Consider the following 20,241-nt stretch of genomic DNA (forward strand, 5'->3'; position numbering starts at 1 on the left):
GCAGCGGCCTTGGCGGGCTGAATATCTTTTTTTTTTGCCTGGGATAGAGGGGCAGGCCCTAGGTTCCATCATTTCCCGGTGGGAACGCGCACTAATTTCGGCGATATCACGGCATTCTCCACGACACCAGGGAAGGGCGCCCCGGTTTGGAAGCGTCTAGATTGATCATCGGGAAACGTGCCGTTTCAGCCCTGGTGTATTCTCTAGTACTATATCCCTCTTTTCACGCTAGAGGGAGGTATCCAATCTCTATCTGTGCCGACCAAGCTGTGCACAGCCGCACATTCGGCCGATACGTCCCGTCCGGCGTCCGGAGTCGGACAGCTCACGCTACCTCGGCTCCTCACCCGGACAGACCCCAAGCACACAACTACCCCTGCCGGTCAACAGAAAGTTCTCCAAAACGATGGCCTCGAACGCTCCGAGCCCGCTCCCGCGGTTCATTTACAAGATCACGCCTGCGCCTCCCCCGGACCCCTCCCGGCTGTCTATCCGCTGTCCGAGCTGGATCAGAAGGACGGCTTCGTCCACCTGAGCACAGGTCCCCAGGTCCGTTGCTTTACATCGGCACAGCCAGATACAACCCTCCGCCGACCTTGACCCACTTACACACACATGCACTCCTCCGCTTCGCGCGGCATAGATTCCCATCACCGCCGGCCTCTGGTTCAAGGACGCCACCGAGTTCTGGGTCCTCAAAATCAAGCTGGCCCCTCGCTTCGAGAATCATATCAACTGGGACGTTCCCGGCTGCCCGCACTTGTATGGAAACTTTGGCGCCGAGGACGTCGACTCTGTCCGCAAGTTCCAGAGGGAAGAGGGCCAGATCTGGAACGACGCCCTAGAGCCCAGCGTCTCCTGGCTTGAATAGTAAGGGAAGCCTAGTCGGGTCACTGCTAGTATTTTGACGTCGTCTTTAGCTCGTACGCGCAGATACCGCCTTCAATCATCTTCTCTGGTAATATCAAGTCCACCGTGCCTCCTCAACGCCGGAACCACAACGACTTGTTCCACGCAACATAATACAAAAACAATTCCTCTTCGGGGGGTACTAGCTACATACTCCCAGCACCGTCCTGCGAGATAAAATGTGTGGACGGATAGAACAGCGAGAAATGGAGAGAAAGAAAATAGCGGCGAGATTGATGGCTAACCTAAAGCTATGGCCTCCAAACAACGTCTAGAACACCCTATCAGCTTCCTCCACCCACAACCGGGCGAGGTCCCTAGCCACGCCGAACCGAAGTCTCCGCAGCACATCGTCCGCCGTAGTCGAGGCGTTGAACGATGTCCTCCAGTCCCATCCACGCCTGGCCGCCGCCTCCTTGGCCGCCAGCGACGCCGACGACACGCTCCGGTGCAGCTGGCTGGCCAGCATGGAGCTGCCGCCCAGGATGTACGAGCTGCTCGTGCTGCCGCCGCCGCCTGCCGTCCGCCGCATCAAGTCGGTCGGCGCGGATCCCTTGAGCCCCGGTAGCGACGCGAGCGTGAGCTTGAAGAACTCGTTGCACGTTGCGTACACCGAGCTTGACTTGATCGCCACGGCGTCCTCGGCTGCCTTGAGGAGCGTGTCGACATGATCCAGAGTCATGACTGCCTTGGCTCCGGGTTGTATGACGGGCTGCCTCTGAGACCGTGGCTTGCTCCCGTCACTGTCTACCAGCGCCGTTGCCTCTCCCAGAAGAGCTAGAAGGAAGTCCTCGCTAACGAGACCGTCACGAGTCGGGTCAAAGAGCCCTCCACGGACATTGTCGTCGCAGGCCGCAATCACAGAGACGAGAGCGTCGGCCGCCGCCGCCCTACGGTGGGGGTTGGGGATGTAGTCCTCGTCGTCGCGAATATCGTAGAATCGCCGCAGGGTCGCGTATCCGCTCAGCATTTTGCCGAGCAGTTGGGCCGCCTCCAGATCCTGGCTCGCGAGCTGCGCAAGCGTCTCGTTGCGGTCGTGCAATAGCCTTCTCAGATGCTCGTCCAGCTCCTCGTCAGGCGGGAATGCGATGGACTGCAGGAGGGAGTGCGATATGAGAAGATTCATGACCTCCCGCACCTTGTTCGGCCGGTGTGATAGCGAGTAGTACCACATAGCCTGGCCGTAGCTGTGAGACTCTCGCGCGAGAGCATCTCCGAAGTGCTGTTTTGCAAGTCAAGTTAGTTGCGTGATCCCTAGGGGCTATCCATTGGAGCTGGTAGGACGGAGAGACAACCACCAGGCAACTCACCTCTGCTGTCTCTTCGGCGAATTCAATCATGCCGAGATCATTCAAGAGCCTCCAGACCTTGTCCACGACCGCCCCAGCGCTGGCGTCGACATCGTCGAGAAGGTTCTTGACGAGCTCCCCAATCGTGTCCTCGGAGTGCTCGCGTGAGTCGATGCGACCAAGGATGTGGATGGCAAGCTCCCATCCATCGACGACGCCTCCACTCCTGGATGATACTGAGGCGAGCTCGTCAAAGTTGACCAGCGCTTGCGCATATTGGACAAGTGTCGTGTCCTTGATGCCATCAAGCTCGTCCGGGCTCCTGGGGTCGAGGCCTAACACCTCTAGGTCGTCGAGGTCGAGGTCGAACGCACCGAGCGCGGCCGACGGCTGGTGTGTCGGTAACCACTTGCCCAGAGTGGCAATCTCGGCGACGGCAGATGCGACAGGAAGGGACCATGACCGCAGGATGCCTACTAGTCCCTTAGGGTTGTCCTCAAACACACACGCCATGCCAACCTCGAGGGGGCTATTAGAGTTGATACCAAGCCCGGCGTTCACGGCAGTCTGGAAGGACCGCGCGAGCCGGTCAAGATAGTCTTCGGGGTTGGCAATGCGCGACGCGGCATGGGCCAAGGTGCGCGACCGAGAAAGCGACTGTGACATGCGTAACTCGTTGGTGGTTGTGTCCCTACCCTCATCCCACCAGCCCAGCATTGCGATGGTGGCTTCGCACCAGTCTTGAGAAACCTGCACTATTCTCTCCTGGGAGCCCAGCATTATATCGAAAATGATGTTAATGTTCTCGTAAATGTCCCACGGCACCTGGGACTCGGCCTTGCGGGCCATGCCTGCCATGGACTGGCGGCCACGGCCCGTCTCCGAGAAGTCGGAAGCGGCCAGCGACTTTTCCTTGCCCTCGGCGAAGCGGCGGAGCTGGTCCAGGGCGCCCCTGGCCCTGACTCGAAAGAGAGTCCAGTCGCTATTCCAGAGGTCCCAATCGCCGTTCATCCCTGGGCAGGCCTCCAGGACCTCACATGTCTCGTGCACTGCCCGCAGGACGTTGGAGAGCGCGCGGTCAGTGTAAGCAAGGACTCTACCCTTCCTCACCTGATCGAACCCGCCGGCTCGAAGCAGAGACAAGGCATCCCCGACGCGGCCGTGGAGGAGACTCATGAATACGGTTTGCCAAAACAGCGTGTGGCATGCTGGAGATGGACTATGCTTCTTGATCTGCTCCGACTGGTTGGGGTAGAGGTTATGATTGTCCCCCAGCCACTGGAAGAGGACATCAGGCAGCGGGAGGTACTGCGATTCGTTGTCGGCATCGGCATACCGCGTGTGGTGAACCTGGAGAGCGAGTCGGGCAAGGAAGGTCGCGTTCTCGAACGGTGTCGCGTGGGGACCAGGTCCTATGCCGGCCGCGTGCTCCTCGTCGTCCTTTGGTAAACTGTTGACGTATTCCTGCCACAGCGACACGAGCTGACTAGATGTGCGAGCCAGAGCGGTGTCCAACCTGGCCTCGTCGTCTTCTGCGCCCACTCCCTCGGTGTACAGCTGGCTGACCAAGCTGTCTGTTTCGAGAACCAGCGCAGGAGGCTCAGTCAAGGCGGCATAGCCCATCTGCTCGTACAGACTCTTGGCCACAGGCGCGAAGTTCAGTTCCCTGGCGGCGCGCCCTGCCGTCTGCATGGTTGTTGCTCGGAATATGTCTTCGGCCTCGCGGCGCACGCGATCATTGATGGCTGGCGTCATAAGGTCCATTAGATCCGAGTCGTCGGCCCCTCCATGATCCGGCGATAACCCCTGGTCCAACCAGATATCGTCTCGGGTCCTATCCAAGACAGGGCCATCATCTTCGTCCTCGTACTCGCCATCATCTTCATCGTCCTGTTCCTCGTCTCTTCGCGCTGTTCGGTGGCGGGGAAATGCCTGTTCGGGCTCGCTATCCCCATCGGACTCATCCTCGTCGCTGTATTCCAGCCCAAATGTGCGTGGCGCCGAACGAGCATTACCACCGACCTGATCATCATCCTCTTCGTCCTCGTCTTCGTCATCCTCGTCGTCGTCTGGCGCCACCTGTCGGCTGAGCCTGGATGGTTGGCGTCCTTTCGATCCGATGATGGAGCGCCCCAACGGAGAGCGAGTGCCGCGTGGAAGGAGGTTTTGCTTGGAGCCGCCAGATGCCCGGCTGCCAAAGTTAATCTTAGTAACTGGTTTTGTGGAGGTGCTGAGTCCGCGCATCATGGAGCTCCCCAGGTACGAAGCCGAGGGGGCGCCGGCAGGTGTGAAGCTAGCGGCTGATGATGGGGGCGGTCCCGCCGGGGTCGTCGAGGGGTGGTCATCAAAGCGGAACATGCCCCCGCGAGACGTGCGGTCTGGAGTCGATGGAGGCGGACTGTCGTCCGGGACGGAGAATTGGGGCATGTTGGCAGGCGACGAAAAGCCGGAATCGAGTCGAAGGTCGGGGCTGACGATTAGTATGGAGGTTATCTATGGCATTGAAAATGCAGTCGGCGATTGTTCAACGCGTTGCGGGCCGGGGATCTGCGGTATCTCTGGGTAGTTGATGCCCCGGCGTTGTTGCGCCTGGCTGGTGATTTTTGGCAGCTTCTCGACAGCTTCCGCCAAGTACCAGCGTTGGCCCCGACGCGACTTTTTTCAAGCTCCAACGTCGCACGCGCCAAACATCGCGCTGCGCCACAAATGACAGCCAGCTATGGCTCCCAGCCACCATACCTTCCTCCCCGCATCCAACTCAGCGGCCAATGAGATCCATTCCAGTAAATGCCTTTCCAAACCCGGCAATTTTAACTGCCAAATTCTCACCGTGATGGATTCAATTCCAGCCGTGCAGTAACCCGCCGTCAGCGTCGCTCGTCAACCAAACCTGCTCCCTTCCGCTTCAGCGCTACCCATTTAGTTTTGAGATTCGATTGAGGAAAATGTCACGGATTGATCACAACACACCTCGGCGCCATTTCTTATATTTGACCCCTACCTACTCCCGAGCTACCCCGCCACATTCTCTCGATGTAGGGAGTTTAATAGGCATGGTGGACTGTACATGCATGCGAATCGCATGTTGTCTTCAGATAGTAACCAGGTATTCAAGCCATGGCCTAACGAGCCACGTCCGAACATGCATCGTCGGCAATATATGAAGCCAGTGAATCCAATCTGTCTTCACGACGACGAGCGCAGCGGAAGACTAAAACGAGTGCTCGTCTACGCCTGAACAATACATTGCCTACACCTCCCCGTCCATCACAGAGCACGCACCCCAACAACCCAGTAGGAACGACGTCTAACCCCAAAGCACATGCGGAGGAGGCTCCTTAGCGAAGCAACAACAGTTTTGTGGCACAGGCATCACTGACCTTGTTTCCCTAACTACATGCAAGCAAGGCCCAACAAGCGGGCATGCGGGCTGCGAGCCGGCCCGTGAATGGGATCCTCTTCTCAACGGAAACCTGGGATTCGGATGGTTTGCCATATTTCACTGCGTGGTCGATATGAGCCGACCGGCGTTCATACAACCGATATCTTAGCCTCAGAAGAACAGTCCTGCAATACCTACACAGTATACTTCTCTCTAAAGCCAAACCGGCCGGTCCGCCGCTGACAGTTCGTGCCAAGTGATACGAGATCTGGGCCCGATCTGTGCGTACGACCATCCTTCTAAAATAAGTGCATGAAACGACCGGGACTGGACTGTGATCGTTGCTAGGGGGTGGGGCGGGCTGTGCGCTCGGAATAGCACAGGAGGGCGTATTGAGATGGGGATATCAGCTTTCGATGCTGCCGTGTCCAAGGCACCTGGACGGATACAAGTTGGAAAATATAATGGAATGCGAGCAGCAAGCACGCGGTTGAAGTACACGATGTTGAGAATTCAAACGCATAGATCCCACTCGTCTGGTGGCATTATGCTAGCACCTAGCACACCACACTTCCCCGACAGGGGCAAGCGATACACACACATCGACATGGCGACCTGAGCATTTTCCTATCCGCGGATTCCGTTCCCCGCCTTGCTATCTTTTGTCCCTTGCTCGGCTCCCGTCGCCAATCCGGGCAGTCGGTCGGTGCACTCGGGTCGGCCAGGCTGGATTCGCGGCTCATCTTTCAGGGACAGACCTCCCCTGTCTTCGGCCCATTGACTCATGGCCTTAATGGGTTAAAGTTTTGAGACAAGGGGGCGCATGGCTCTCGAGAAGTGGCCCCCTCCCGAGGGAGTGGCGCCCACTGCGCCAAAAGGGGCCGAGTCAGTCGTGAGGGCCAAAAAATAACACAGACATCAGCCACCGAGCAGGTCTTCTATTATAGCCTAACAGGTTTATTCTTGATCTGCCCCATCCGCCTTGCATTTGTACCCATCCGGTTGCCGTCTTATACTTGGTTCCCCCGTCCGTATCGCTGTGATTTTGTCCTCCATTTTGCTCGATATTTTGGCATTGACTTCAACGCCTGACCAACCTCCCAACAGTTGACTGATGGGCCCCTATTCCCCGTTAGATGGGGGTGAAGGTCGCTCAGGCATACCTCTGAGCCCAAGAACACCAGCAGCCATGAATTCCACTTCCATGCCAATGCCTCCTCCCGAGCCCCAGGGCTACGAGGGTAGCAGGCAACCGCAACCGCAACCGCAACCGCAGAAGTACCAGGACGAGCAGCAGCGGCAAAACGAGTCGGCCTTCACCCATATCTCCCGCCAGTCCAGCCCATCGACTCGCCAGTTCAAAGGCTTCCCAGCCAAGAGGTCGTCCCGAAAGAAGGCCGTGATGGGCCTGCTCAGCAGGTGGTTTGTGATAGTGGTTCTCATAGCCTCTATTTACACCGTCCTCATCACGTTTTCAAGCTTGGACGTACTCACCAAGACTAAGAAGCGTATGTTTAACGCCCTCATTACTGGCCTGTCTATCGGGCTGGCTCTTATGACGGTCAGCATCATGAACGGCGTCGTGTCGGATCTGAGGTGGTGGATCTTGAGCCGCAGGCACAGATCGGCCCAAAAGGTTAAGAACATTCTCCATGCCCACAGCCTTAGCCGCGTGACAATGCTCATTCTGAGCTCCAAGAGGCCATCCCTCTTGGCAGTCGCCGTCTCGTGGCTCCTGGTCGCCCTGGTAAGCAGCATTGTCACGGCTTGTGTCGGTCTCTCTTTCTTCTGCTAACGAGGCTATTCAACAGGCGGCCCAAGTCGGGCTGGCATCTGTCAATCTCTGCTTTTCTATCGATAACAACGAAGAAAAGGCCTTGCTGCGCGATGGCGAGGTGTTTATTCCGAGACTTGACACCCTCGACACAGCAGCGCCTGCCGGCACCGTCCTGGCAGCCAGGCAATACGCTGCCTATAACCTGGGTGTCGTCTCACAGTCGTACAAGACGTCCGTCAACAACAATTCGTTCCCCGAGCCAGCCAGCATGTGGGGTTCGGACAACCCCATGTTCTTCTGCTCAATCGATCCTCCTCTTTGCAACTACATATTCCACGAAATTAACCCCAGAAGTGTCAACAACACGGACAGGATCCCCATCACCGTCACCACCGAGCGGCGGCTGCAGGTCAACACGGTCTGCGACAGCTTCAAGGTTGTCGCGGGCGGCGACGGCACGCAGTCAATCATAACAGTGCAGGTCTCGGCAACGCGCAATCTGACCGTCGCCCTGCCAGTACGCGGCGGACTTGAGCAAAGCACCTTCATAACCGATACGCGAACAAACTGCGGCCCGCGGTGCAGCTACGTCACCGTCTTCGAGGCCAGCGAGCAGGAGTCGTGGTGGTACAACTGCACGACCGCGGTCGGCGAGGTGGAGAAGGCCACGAGGCCGGAGGAGGAGGTCGGCAGCGAGATGGCGCGCCTGGCGGCGGCCGCGATCGCCCTGCAGGGATTCGCATCCGTGACGGGTGACACGGCGACCAACCAGCCCAGGTCGGCCCAGCTGCCGGTCCAGGCGCAGGTGTACCCGGCCGGGTCGTTCTTTGGGGAGGCCAGGGCTGGAAATTCACAGGCCTTGGCCTTGATCATGTCTAGGTTCGCCATTGGCGTGATTGGGGCCGCAGCCGAGTCCAACACCGGCATCCTCGTGCCGGGAAAGCAGCCCGAGATTGGCGTCAGGCTCAAGATTGAGCATTGGAATTATATCCACCTCATCTTTGGGGCCGTGTCGCTGGGTCTGTTGGTTCTTGGCATCACCTGCGTCTTTCTCTCGCACAAGGTCGTCATCCCCAAGGGCGGCCCCATCGTGGAGGCACAGGTACTCAAGTCCATGGTCAAAGTGGCCATTGAAACCATGGCCAACGAGCTGCAGGGCTCAGGGATGAAAACCGAGATCAAAGGCAAGGGCAAAACGTTGTGGATATACCGGGACACGTATGTTGGCAACGGGGTCTATGACCTTTATATGGAAGAGACTACGGTTCTCCAGGCATAGCAGCCAGGCGCATATTGGGCGGCAGATGGCAAGGCGGTTGATTTCTTTTGCACGTTTAGCGACATTATCTAGGCTTCATGCATATGCGGCGGCGCAGTTGGGGTTGAAGAACGGAACACTAATCTCGTAACGAATGAATATGAGCACGCGTTTACATTGCTATCGAGGTATCTGATTCATATTTGCTGTCCATCCCGGTCCGCTGATGTCGGGTGTTCTGCAATGATGTGAGCAGCTTCAATTCAGGGGTAAATATTTGAGGGAGACACCCCTGAACGCTGACAGACTGACTCGCGCCGACTTAGCTAATCGGCAAATGCCGACACGATTCCCAATTGGACAAGTTGCGCAGGCTCCCGAAACGAAATCTGCCCGCGCCCAGCTTGAGCTTTGGATCTGCCCAGGTTGGGGCTTCTTACTTTCCCCATGCCTCTGAGAGACCCCGTCACCATGTCGCCATCCGCCCCCGAAGCGAAGTCGAAGAAGGACGGCTCAGCGGCCGCCCTAGTCGCGCCAGCAGCGACAGCGACCAGCTCAAGCTCCAGCGTCGGCGTTGGCTCCTCCCACGATGCGGCCAGCGGGCCCCTCGGCTACGTAGCGGCGTCCATACCGGCGCTGCAGATCCAGATCTTCGCCGTGTTCTTCAGCCAGCTGGTGCAGGATCCCGTGGCCACCATGGGGCGCTCCATGCTCCCCATAATGGTCATTATCCAAGTCGCCTACGCTGTCCTCTTCCTGCCTGTCGCCGGCTCCTCGAGGTCGCAGCGCAAGACGCGCCCAGGCGAGAAGAAGAAGGCTGGCCCCGCCGGCAGTGAGCCGAACATCATAATGGTATGGCTGCCTACTCCGGCTCCATGCTCCCTACAGAGCATAGTTTGGCGAAAATACATGCTGACCATAGGCTCGTCGCGCATAGGCCGCTCTCCTCTCACTCCTCCTCACCCTGATCGCGACGCCACCTCTGCACGCCACCATGGTGCTCTTCGGCGCACCCTTTCTCACCCACGTACCACACACATTCCTCTGCGCCGCGCACCTCTCGATTCTCGCCCTCTTCCCTCTCTTCTACACGCGCGGCGTCGATGCCGCCGCCTGGCGCGCCCTTGTCGGGCTTCGGGCGCCCTTTGATGAGTCGGTCGGTGCGCTCGCGGGCGCGTTTCTTGGCGCCTGGCTCGGCGCTGTGCCCATCCCGCTCGACTGGGATCGTGACTGGCAGCGCTGGCCCGTCACCGTCCTCGCCGGCGTCTATGCAGGCTACACCATCGGATCTTACGCTGGTAGGACTGTACTGAAAGGGAGGAGATTTTGAAGGGGGATATGGTACTACGGCGCGGGCGCCTGTGAGCCCCTCGAAAGGCATAAACAAGGTCATTGCTGCATGCGACAGGGCCAACCTGCGCCATGGTCTTTTGTGACGGTAGTAGGCTGCTTAGCCCACGCAGGTTTTTGCTCCTGAACACAGGCTGTTCGTGAATGGGGACGAACCCTCTATGTATCGAATGTACATGGCACTAGAATTTCTCAGCGTCGGAGCATAGGTACACCCGGGGGACAAAAGTACCGCTCGTTTTTCCAAAACAAAAAAAAAAATTCACCGCCAAATTGTGCAAGGAATACCAGCGCCCTACAATATATATATATATTAAAGAATTATTTCTCCAATATAAAACCTAAGTTATTTTTATATTTACTGTAATTTTTATTTTATTTATTTCCTTTTTTATAGCCGGTTATAGTGGCAGCGTTTAATATGTAGCGAGCGGTACTTTTGTCCTCCCACTGTAGATGAATCTATCTGGTGGCATGAACTTCAACTTTGGCGTCTAAGCACGATGGACCTTGCCTGCATGCCAACGAGATCGTGAATATTCAAGTGGGCATCTGCAAGAATCCTACAATACTTGGTGCCCGTCTAATTTGGCACTTGGTTTCGCTCGGCCAAGACCACCTGGGACAGCTTGCTCCTGTGGCCCCCAGCCGGCTCAGGTGGCTCACGTGCTTTAGGACGGCAGAAAGAATTGGCGGTGCCCAATCGAGCGGGCGGTGTCAGAGAAATGTCAACAGCTAGCAGCACGGACCATGCGAAACTCTGTGCGCACGGGCCAGTTTCTCGACCTATATAAGGGCGCCCTCCCGCCTCTCCTTTGCTTGTTTTCCTTCTTTCTTCTTTAGCTCTCTTTGCCTTTTGGCTTAGATCAAGTGTAGTATCTGTTCTTTTCAGTTTAATCTCTGAAACTGGTCTACTTGACCAGAATCAAATGATTATTCTTATTTTTGCCATTCGAGGGATTCCCGCTGGGCTTGCCTATGGTTTCCCTCACAGTGTCCCTCGTATTACACTGCCTCGAGGTGACGCGAACAATTTTTTCATTGTTGTCAGGGCTTGCCCTGGCTGCGAAGAAGAAATTCCCCTCATGGTCCACACAAGCGGCCTGGATTCTGCCCTTTTGGCGCCACACGCTTCTCCAGCATGTTGTCTTGTTGTCCATGACCATCAATCGTGGCGACCGCAAATAACGCCCCAGCAAGCAGCTGAATTGGATGCGCAGTGATGTCTGTAATCCGGTGGCGAGTAGAAGCGACCATTCTGTGGGTATCCTGTTGAATCTGTGGTACCGTCGCTTAGGCGCTGTGTAGGAAACGGAAGGGCTGTCCAACAAACGCCTGGCTTCCTCGCTCCGAAAGTGAAAAATCTGCTCACATTTTCTCGCGGGAAACCCTTTGGGTCGGGGTTCTTTCTGCCCTACGACATACCTCCCACAAGAACGAAAGGACGGGGACTCCAAGGCCAACGATCGCAACATGTCACAAATGATCGATCAGAGCCTGATCGATCAGCTAAAAGCTCAGATAGACCAGGATGCCAAGGCACGCGAGTCTCTGAGCGAGATCGTCGAGAAGTTGGAGCGCCAGGTAGCTTACAGCCAGGGCGTCATCTCTCGCGTTCACTCGACCCGGGTGGCCGAGTACCCCACCCGTCTTCTGCCCCAGCTCCAGTCTGCTATCGACGACTTGGTGGCGACGACCGAAGAACTCTCGATCGAGGCATCACAGCACCCCTACTACAAGTGAGTGCCCGCTGGTGGGAGATGTCGAAGCTATAAACACTGACGTCCCGACAGGTACCAGTGGAAGTGGGCTCGCCATGTCCAGGGCGCTATCTTCACGGTTGTGCTTTGCGCGTTTCTGGGTGGCCTCGGCACCGACTCCAAGCCGGGTGAGGTTGGAAGGCTCTTGAGCCTGGAAGAGGTCGGGGCTGTATTTCAGGGTAAAGAACACATCCCTATGCCTATTACTCAAGATGGCTTCGGATCTGCGGCTGACGAGCAGAAAAACAGTGCCCGTGAACCTCCAAGACCGCGATGCGTTCCACCTCACTATCGAGGAGTACCTTCTGGCGCTCACGGATCTGACGACTGAGCTGAGCCGACTGGCGACCAACGCGGTCACACTGGGTGACCTAGACCTGGCTGTTCGCATCAGCTCCTTCGTGCGCGACCTGCATGCTGGCTTCCAGCTGCTAAACCTCAAGAACGACATCCTCCGCAAGCGTGTCGATGGGGTCAAATACGACGTCAAGAAGGTCGAGAACGTTGTCTACGATCTGTCGCTACGAAACCTCATTCCACCCCGCGAGGCACCACAGTAGAGTGAGGAAAAATGGAGCCATGGTAGTGCTGGGGGTCTTCCTCTGTTTGGTGCTTTCGAGCTAGGGAGGCCGAGATTATCGCCATGTCTCTGGACTTATGGACGGCTACAGTGATAGACAGCAGTCCGATAGTATCTAGCCTGCCCACCACACGTCCTCGATTTGATATGGAGATATCTGGGTGTTGCTGAAAGCGCAAGTTGAGACAGCTTTCAATAAGAACCCTGTGCTGTCTCGTCGGTAGTGCGCGCGGGGATATTATATGATCCCACAGCCAGTAGCTAGGGCGGGGCGTTAGGTTGTCACAGACTGGATTCTGAGAAAGGCGCCCGCCAGACGTCAGGCGCGGGGCCATGGATGGTGTTGCAGCCATGTCAAACAGGGCTCTGATGGGTTGGGCGCCAGAGAGGGTCACCGGCCCTCAACTCACTGTTTGCTCCTCAGCCTGTCAGTGCGATCGCATGCAGCAGTTGGCATGGCATAGCTGCAGGAGAAGGTAGGGAGGGGGACCCAACTCGATCCCCTAAGAGGTTTGTGGCCTCCCTATAAATTCTGCGCCGTGGCACTGAATCCTTCAACTGGGCAAAAACATGGACGTTGGCAGGAGCTTTGTCGTCAATCCACACCACATGAGGCACCAGCCACCACCTGGCCCAAGCGCCACAAACCCATTAGCTGACCCAATTGCGACTAGAACGCAGCCAGTCAAAGGGCTCCCTCCGTTTACCCAGGAAAAACCCGAGCCAAATCTCGCCAGCGCAGGAAATTCGGCGACCTTGACCCAACCCGACCTACCTTGCCAGTCAGCCTTGAGGTCTGGTCTGGTCTTCGTTCGCACGGGCGAGCGTCGGCGCTGCTATCCCCCACACCCCTTCTCGCCGCTCCTTCCAGCCCTTTTGCTTGCTGCACAACGACTCTGTCCCTCCCTTCTCCGTCGGCTCGAGAGCATTCGCTGTCTGCCTCAAGCGATTCCCCGGCAAACAAGGCGCCCGACAGACTACGCTGCGCCCACGCGCTGGACTCCTGCTGCGAGCGCTCATTTCCAGAGCACCAGTCGAGGCGCCCCAGCACGGCGCAGTCCGACCCACGCCCCTCCCGCGCTCCCTGAACCACGGCCCTGCGCGCCGATAGTCGGCCCGGGACGAGTTGCAGTGGTCGCTCCGCATCGGCGAGCCACCACTGCGTCCCGACGGACCCCAGGCCGGCAGGATGAGTAACCGTCATCTGCCGGCTGGGCAGGCCATGGATGGCGGCGGAGGTGCTGGCGTCGGCATGAGCCCTGGCCACGGCGGCGGCGGGCCTGGGCCGCGCCGGGGTGGCCGCCCGCCGTCATACCAGTCGCACTACGGCGGCCATCACCACCAGCATCCCCAGCAGCACCCGCAACAGCAGCAGCTCAACCACCAGGTCTACGCCAACCAGATGGGGTACTACTCGGGCTACGTCTACCCCCATGCCGCTCCGATCCCCCCTCCCTACCAGAATGGCGCCCAGTACCCGGCCGCCAGCATGCCCTCCCAGGCCTACATGCCCTACCCGCACTACCACGCCAGGTCTCCGCCCACCATGCATCAGTACGCCCACATGATGGGCGCCGGCGTCATGCAGCCCCAGCCTCAGCCCCAGCCGCAGGTCTATGCCAGGAACCAGCAGCAGTCTCCCATCGTCGTCTCCAGCCCTTACCAGACGCCTCCGCCCAGCACCCGTGCTGCGTCGCACAGCCACGCTCCTGTCGTGCCGCCGCAGCCCGCGCCCCGTGCCCCTCACCAGACTCCTGCCCAGGCACCTGCACCACAGGTTCCCGGGCAGGCTTCTCCGCAGCAGCAAACGCCGTCGCATCCGCAAGTTGTTTCGTCGATAAAGCCCGCCGTTGTCGGTGCTGCTCCGCCTGTCGTGGAGACGCCGAACACGCCCTCCTCAACGGAATCTGCCCAGGCGCAGGCTCCCGCGCCTCCCACACCCCCAACCCCTCAGACCGTTGAGGCCCCCGCCGAGCGCACTCCGAGCCCGAAGCCGCAGCCGCACGTAAAACTGTCGCTGCCCAAGACGCCGTTCCGCCCTCCTGTGAGTATAATGATCAGTGATTCAATGAATACGCAAGCCTAGCGCTGACACGACAAACCCAAGCTCCCATGGTTCACTCATCCCGAAGATCCGTTTCCCTCCCGCTCCACCAGGATCAAGAGGCGGCGGAGAGCATTCGCAAACGAGGAGCAGACCCTGAGCCTGCCCTCCAAGGATGATAATACGCTGGCGGCTACCCCGGCAGGGACTGTGACTGAGACAGTCGAGGAATCTCAGACAAAGGTGTCACCTGCGAGCACTGCGACGCAGCCCCCGGCCCGCTCTGCTACCCCATCGACCCAAGAACAGCCTTCCACAGCGTCGACATCCCCGACCACCCCGACATCCGTCAAAGCGGCTCCGTCGACCGCATCCGCTAGCACCCCCACGGCGACCAAATCGATCAAGGTTCCAGCCCGTGCTGCCGTCCCGGCGATTCCGATCATCCCTGCCCTACCCAAGGCATCGCCAAAAGACACCAAGCAGCCCGCACCCAAGCCACAGTCTGAGCAGAAAGTGCCCGTTCCTGCTGACTCCGCGGCGCCCAAGAACGAGGCTGCGGAGGAGCCGAAGGTCGAGTCGACTCCCGCTCCTGCGCCTGCTCCCGCCGCCCCACTTCTCTGGACCGGTCTTTTCTCCAAGGCTGCCTCGTCGGCCGCAGCCGCTGCTGGCGCCTCGGCTTCTGCCCAGGCTGTGCCCAACGGAACGGCCGGCACTGAGTCGGCGACTGGGGCTCGTAGCACAGGTGTTTCTGGCTTTGCTCAGGCCAACCACAGCTCGCTGGCCGAGGCCCTACGGGCTTACCGGGTTGGCAACGGAGACAAGGTTGCGTTCCTTGAGCCAAGGGGGCTCATCAACACGGGGAACATGTGCTACATGAATTCTGTGAGTCGAAACACCACGTCCGCTTGAGACTCGGAAACTACTCTTTTGCTGACAGCCTCAACAGGTTCTTCAAGTTCTGATTTTCTGCATTCCATTCTATGATTTCCTTGAGCAGGCTGGGAAAAAGGTTGCCCATAGCTTCAACAGCGAGACGCCTCTTATTGATGCTATGTAGGTCAAGCCGCCCCCCCATGATCCCGGTCAAGACCGCTCGCTAACGCCAGGGGCAGGATCGAATTTCTGCGTGACTTTAAGATCATCGACTCGGCGGTCTCGGTCGATCAGCTGCGGCGCAGACTGAAGAACGAGGAGCTTGAGCAGTACGGCGAACCCTTCATCCCCGAATTCGTCTACGAAGCAATCAAGAAACTGCCACGCTTCTCCAGCATGAGAGTGAGTTCCCCTTTCTTCACAAGGCATTTATCTACCCAGGTGCTGACAGAGCACGAAACAGCGTGGCCACCAACAAGATGCCGAGGAGTTCCTCGGGTTCCTTCTCGAGTCTCTTCACGACGAGTGCGCTCATGTTCTTCGTGCAGTGCCTCCCTCATCGAACGTCTCCACGGCGCCGAATTCTTCGCTGCCGACCCCAACGGCGTCCGTTTCTTCTGCAAACCTGGATAGTGGGGACGCCTCGAATGTTTGGCTCGAGGTTGGCCCAAAGCAGCGGTCGGCCATCACTCGCTCGAGCGGCCACTCTGACACCTCGTCGCCCATCACCAAGATCTTTGGCGGACAGCTCCGTTCCGAGCTCCGCGTCCCAGGCCTGAAGGATTCTGTCACTCTCGAGCCTTACCAACCCCTGCAGCTTGACATCGGCGCTCCACAAGTCCGCAACATCGTGGACGCTTTGCGCCACCTGACCAACCCAGAGAGCCTCCGCGGAGACTTCGGCTCGCCCCGGGGCAAGGACGTCACGGCCACCAAGCAGGTTTTCATCGAGTCGCTGCCGCCCGTCCTGATTCTGCACCTGAAGCGCTTCCAGTTTGATGCCGAAGGCAACGGCACGGTCAAGATCTGGAAGAAGATTGGCTATCCGCTGGAGCTCGAGATCCCTCGCGAGGTCGTGTCTCGCGCCAAGCGCAACAGTTCGACTGGCATGCCCAAGTACAGACTGATTGCTGCTGTTTACCACCATGGCAAGAACGCCAGCGGTGGTCATTACACTGTGGATGTCCGACGCCAGGACGGGAGTGAGTGGGTCCGGCTCGATGACACCGTCATCCGCCGCATCCGCGCAGAGGATGTCGCCGAGGCTGGTGCTGAGGAAGAGCCGTCCAAGTTGTCTGAGTCTTCGGGCCGTAAGGATGGTGGTTTTGCCACATCGACGCCCGCCAACCGATTCGCCGGCATGGGTGACGATGAGACGGGCGACGAGGACGGCTGGAACCAGGTGAGCACGCCGGCTAGCGGTGGCAAGAAGTGGAGCAGCATTGTCAACGGAAACGCAGCCTCGGCGGCCACGGCCAAGGGCAGGCAAGCTAAGGACAATGTGAAGGACAACAAGGTTGCGTACCTCTTGTTTTACCAGCGCGTGTAGGATGACGTCGCTGGTATGGACATTGGGGCTATGACAAACCTGTCTAACGGGCGCGGGCGGAGGATCAGTCCCATCCCGACTATGGGAGAGCGCAAGGGAGGCTAGCCTGTGGCTCTCATGTGCTGTTACTCGGGACGTCAGGCGTCTCGGTGAGAGGTGACGGGCGGGTTGTGGATGAACGGCGGGTGTATACCTTGGGCCGGCATTTACGAGGGCCATACTTACAGAAGATTTTGATCGAATGTTGGGGGAGGCTTGAGTGCCTGCGGTCCCCGGGCTTATCAGAAGAGCTCGAACTCACGGGTTCTCACGCTTTCTTTTTTGTTCGTTGTGTCAGCGCGGGCGGACTCGGGACATGGGAAAACGGTTCTCTGGGGCGGCGGGTGGGAAAAGCCTCGAAAAATATCCCCTTGCTTTTTACTTTTTATTTTTATACCGCCTACACATCCGTCTTCCTCTTCACCTAGCAACCTATGTACCTACTAACGTAATGTCGACCTTTCTGGGGAAGAAGATATGGGGTCATTGGACCGGAGTACAGGAGACGGCTCGGTTGGGCAATGGGGGGATGGCGACTGCACAGCCGTTGCCGGGAACCAACCAGGGAGTTCTTCTTGGAGGCGAGGAAGAAGGAAAAAAAAACAGGTAGGATGAGCTGGGGTTGATGTATCGGCGGGTGGAAGCCAGGCTCACCCTGGGTGAAGTCGGGTCCGCATGCACGGAGGATCTCGTCGGGCAGCCACGCGAGCATCAAGAGGAATCGTGGCCTTGCAAAACACAAAAGTCCAGCCAATTCAAATCACCATCTATACTCTCTTGGTTCCAGGTTCCCGACTGGACAAGTGCATTCTTGCAACGACGGGTGACACCGTACGTCGTGTTCTGGAATCCCCGGCCCATATCCCTGTTTTTTTCACACACAAAGAATGCAGTCAGATATCAAGAGCAGCTGCTGACAGAAATCAAAGGTTGTCTACTTTGAGACTGGATACTATTCACTGTCTTGGTACTATATACATACGTCTTGCCCCATTACAGCCCTGGGCACGCTACTCGTCTCTAAACAACCACCTGCCGTCCTTCCTCATAGCTTCTCTGTACCTCTGTTCGATTATAAGGCGCTCAGTCCTCTCGCCCTCGGCCTTGTCCCTTGCTCGGTCCTGGGTGCTCGGGAAGTCCGTGTTCCAGTACTGTTCTGGGGTCGGGGGCCGTGGGAATCGGTGTCGGCATCGGCCATATTTGTTCGACATTTCCCACGTCCTGGCGTCGATCCAGACCGCTTCCCTCTCGGGGCGTGACATCGACCCGAACCTGTAGCAGTCGTCGCCCAGGAATTGCTCCATCAGCTTCATACTGTCGGCCTTGCTGACCAGGGATGGCCCCGCACGTTTCAGTTCCGACTCCGCCATACCCCTCCAGTCCTTCCCTCCGGGGCAGTTGCGGTCGGTGCAGCCAGCGAGGCTTGCCCTCTCGGCTTTTCCCCGGACTACATCGTTGTAGGCGTGGAAGACACCGTCGGTCGCCTTGGGATTGGGCCTGAAATCATCCAGCCTCAAATCGTTCAAAGCGATATCGCGGATAGGTCCCCGACCCCCGTTAGACCTCTCAGGCCGTCGTAGCCCCAGAGCTGGCCTTGATGTGGCTGCTTCGCCCATGAGCACTCCGGTTGGCGTCTGCGCCTGTTGTGGACGAGGTGCTTTAGGGGTGGTCATATCTGACATATCGGGCTTGGGGGCTCTGGTAGGGGGCAGCTGACGGCTTGTGCTGTTGTCATGCTCTTGGTCGTGATATCCGCCTGCGCCTTCATCATCGTAGCGAGCCTGTTGCGGAGGAATGAGTGGCTTTTGCCTTTTCCTGTTGGATGACGGGGCGTCGAGGAGGTTGTCAAGAGGCTTGAACCCGAAAGGAACGCCTTGCGAGGGAGAAAAGCCATCACTGTGGATCTCGTCCGCGTCGTTTGCCACGGTACCGTCCTGAGCAGGCGGTAGTAGTCTGAGCTTCTTGGGTGTAGGCATCTCGGGCCTGAAGCTCTCGTCAAGGTCTATGCTCTCTTGGGGTGAGCGGTGGCCAACCTCACCCATAACGGGATCAGAACTAGTTTCCTCGGCCTTCAGTCTGCGGACAGGAGTCGAGCCAGCCATGCCGTCTGGTAGCCTCCGTTTCTTAACAGATCGCACCGAAACGAACACCGGGCCGTCCGACGATGGCTCATGCTTGACAACAGCATGTTGTCGGGTTGTTGCGGCTGCACCGCGTTTGGGATAAGGTGGCAGTTCGACGGGCTTAGCGCCGTCTGTCTCGTACTCTGTAGCGTTTTGTTCTGAGCTGTCATCTCCCTTCTCAGGGGCTGGAGATGGCTCAGACGGGGACTCGCCCGTCCGCAGACCACGTGTAGGTGATCTTGGCTCGGATGATATTCTGCCGGCGCCGGGGGGAGCGTCAAATTTTGGTCGGCCTCGACAGATGATGACACCGCTCCCAGCCCTGGAACCCATCTTTTCTTCGAGATACACTGCGTACTCCATCCACCCCCTCTCTCTCCTTTTCGCCTCACCCAGCATTTCAACGATTTGCGACATCGTGCGGCCGGGAGTTGTGGACCTCTCTGCCCTCAACCTATGGTGAGACTTTGATTTCTCTAGCGGATGGTGGCGTGGAGTCGTAGCATTCGAGGACATCTCCCCAAGCGGTTGGCGGGCATCTCGGTGGCCGTCTGGCCGACCTCTTTTGGCTACGACATCGGCCGCGTCGTTGGTTTGCGGGGCTGCTTGGGCGCAAGCAAGCTGCTCCTTCAAGCGAGTCTGCTCGCGCTGGAGGCTCTCGACTTGAGCCGTAAGCCTTTGGACCTCACGTTGCAGCGCGTCTTGCTGCTTGTCTCTGTTTTCCCTGTCTGTATTTCGCAGCAGTATCAGCACTCTGTGGGTAAACAGGTCCCTGGAGCTCTCGAAGAAGGGGGCCTTAGAGGGAGGGGCTTTACCGATGGTGACATCGCGATCAATCTGATCAAGAGCGGCTGCCACAATATCCAAGACGGCCGCTCGATCGAAAATTCTGTCAGGATCCCCGCCAGAGCCCATCGCTTCTGGAGACTTTCCTGCCTTGGCCGGGATGATGAAATGGCTGTGATGCGGATTTCATTACATTCTTGGGGCTGAGAGCTGCGTCGGGTCTAAACCCCTGCCAGTTCTAGCGCGTCAGAGCCCGCCCGTGCCTAACCGCGTTTCCTGGCACCCGCCGGGTGGGATCCGCCAGGTCACATGATTTTTCTATGGCTGAGTGCACGTGGCGATGAGGATGGCAAGGTGGAAGCTTAAAAAATCCCCCCATTTGGCCAAACGGCCTCCCACTTTAGCTGGGGTGTTTGTTTAATTGCCTATGCAACGCATACGGAGGTGTGAGGGTTAAATAATCTACAGTGGGGAGGTCACTCGTGAAGCGAGGGCAGGGGCCAGGGGTATGCACTAGTC

At 58.1% G+C, this 20,241-nt stretch overlaps 7 protein-coding genes across 7 annotated transcripts; 5 read left to right on the plus strand and 2 right to left on the minus strand.

The window, feature by feature from the left end:
• Window positions 1–406: 406 nt before the first annotated feature.
• GGTG_09908 (hypothetical protein) lies at window positions 407–871 on the plus strand (the record flags this gene model as incomplete). The annotated part of the gene is made up of 3 exons (XM_009227767.1): window positions 407–497; window positions 542–549; window positions 644–871. The coding sequence occupies 3 exons, from the start codon at window positions 407–409 to the stop codon at window positions 869–871; spliced, it is 327 nt and encodes a 108-aa protein (XP_009226031.1).
• A 3-nt stretch (window positions 872–874) lies between these two features.
• Window positions 875–4,894, minus strand: GGTG_09909 (hypothetical protein). The gene is made up of 2 exons (XM_009227768.1): window positions 2,220–4,894; window positions 875–2,131 (listed from the first exon to the last, which is right to left on the minus strand). The coding sequence occupies exons 1-2, from the start codon at window positions 4,623–4,625 to the stop codon at window positions 1,181–1,183; spliced, it is 3,357 nt and encodes a 1,118-aa protein (XP_009226032.1). The 5' UTR covers window positions 4,626–4,894; the 3' UTR covers window positions 875–1,180.
• A 1,547-nt stretch (window positions 4,895–6,441) lies between these two features.
• Window positions 6,442–8,795, plus strand: GGTG_09910 (hypothetical protein). Its single transcript, XM_009227769.1, has 2 exons — window positions 6,442–7,327; window positions 7,392–8,795. Exons 1-2 carry the CDS (start codon window positions 6,695–6,697, stop codon window positions 8,634–8,636), a joined length of 1,878 nt encoding a protein of 625 aa, XP_009226033.1. The 5' UTR covers window positions 6,442–6,694; the 3' UTR covers window positions 8,637–8,795.
• A 239-nt stretch (window positions 8,796–9,034) lies between these two features.
• On the plus strand, window positions 9,035–10,261 carry GGTG_09911 (glycosylphosphatidylinositol anchor biosynthesis protein 11). The gene is made up of 2 exons (XM_009227770.1): window positions 9,035–9,467; window positions 9,553–10,261. Exons 1-2 carry the CDS (start codon window positions 9,063–9,065, stop codon window positions 9,943–9,945), a joined length of 798 nt encoding a protein of 265 aa, XP_009226034.1. The 5' UTR covers window positions 9,035–9,062; the 3' UTR covers window positions 9,946–10,261.
• A 755-nt stretch (window positions 10,262–11,016) lies between these two features.
• GGTG_09912 (hypothetical protein) lies at window positions 11,017–12,599 on the plus strand. Its single transcript, XM_009227771.1, has 3 exons — window positions 11,017–11,704; window positions 11,759–11,904; window positions 11,975–12,599. Exons 1-3 carry the CDS (start codon window positions 11,439–11,441, stop codon window positions 12,283–12,285), a joined length of 723 nt encoding a protein of 240 aa, XP_009226035.1. The 5' UTR covers window positions 11,017–11,438; the 3' UTR covers window positions 12,286–12,599.
• On the plus strand, window positions 12,531–20,241 carry GGTG_09913 (ubiquitin C-terminal hydrolase). The gene is made up of 5 exons (XM_009227772.1): window positions 12,531–14,349; window positions 14,413–15,234; window positions 15,299–15,405; window positions 15,465–15,627; window positions 15,689–20,241. The coding sequence occupies exons 1-5, from the start codon at window positions 13,495–13,497 to the stop codon at window positions 16,772–16,774; spliced, it is 3,033 nt and encodes a 1,010-aa protein (XP_009226036.1). The 5' UTR covers window positions 12,531–13,494; the 3' UTR covers window positions 16,775–20,241.
• Window positions 17,727–19,969, minus strand: GGTG_09914 (hypothetical protein). Its single transcript, XM_009227773.1, has 2 exons — window positions 19,752–19,969; window positions 17,727–19,664 (listed from the first exon to the last, which is right to left on the minus strand). Exons 1-2 carry the CDS (start codon window positions 19,849–19,851, stop codon window positions 17,824–17,826), a joined length of 1,941 nt encoding a protein of 646 aa, XP_009226037.1. The 5' UTR covers window positions 19,852–19,969; the 3' UTR covers window positions 17,727–17,823.

The sequence above is a fragment of the Gaeumannomyces tritici genome, assembly GCF_000145635.1.
Source record: "Gaeumannomyces tritici R3-111a-1 unplaced genomic scaffold supercont2.5, whole genome shotgun sequence".
In the NCBI taxonomy this organism is placed as follows: Eukaryota; Fungi; Ascomycota; class Sordariomycetes; order Magnaporthales; family Magnaporthaceae; genus Gaeumannomyces; species Gaeumannomyces tritici.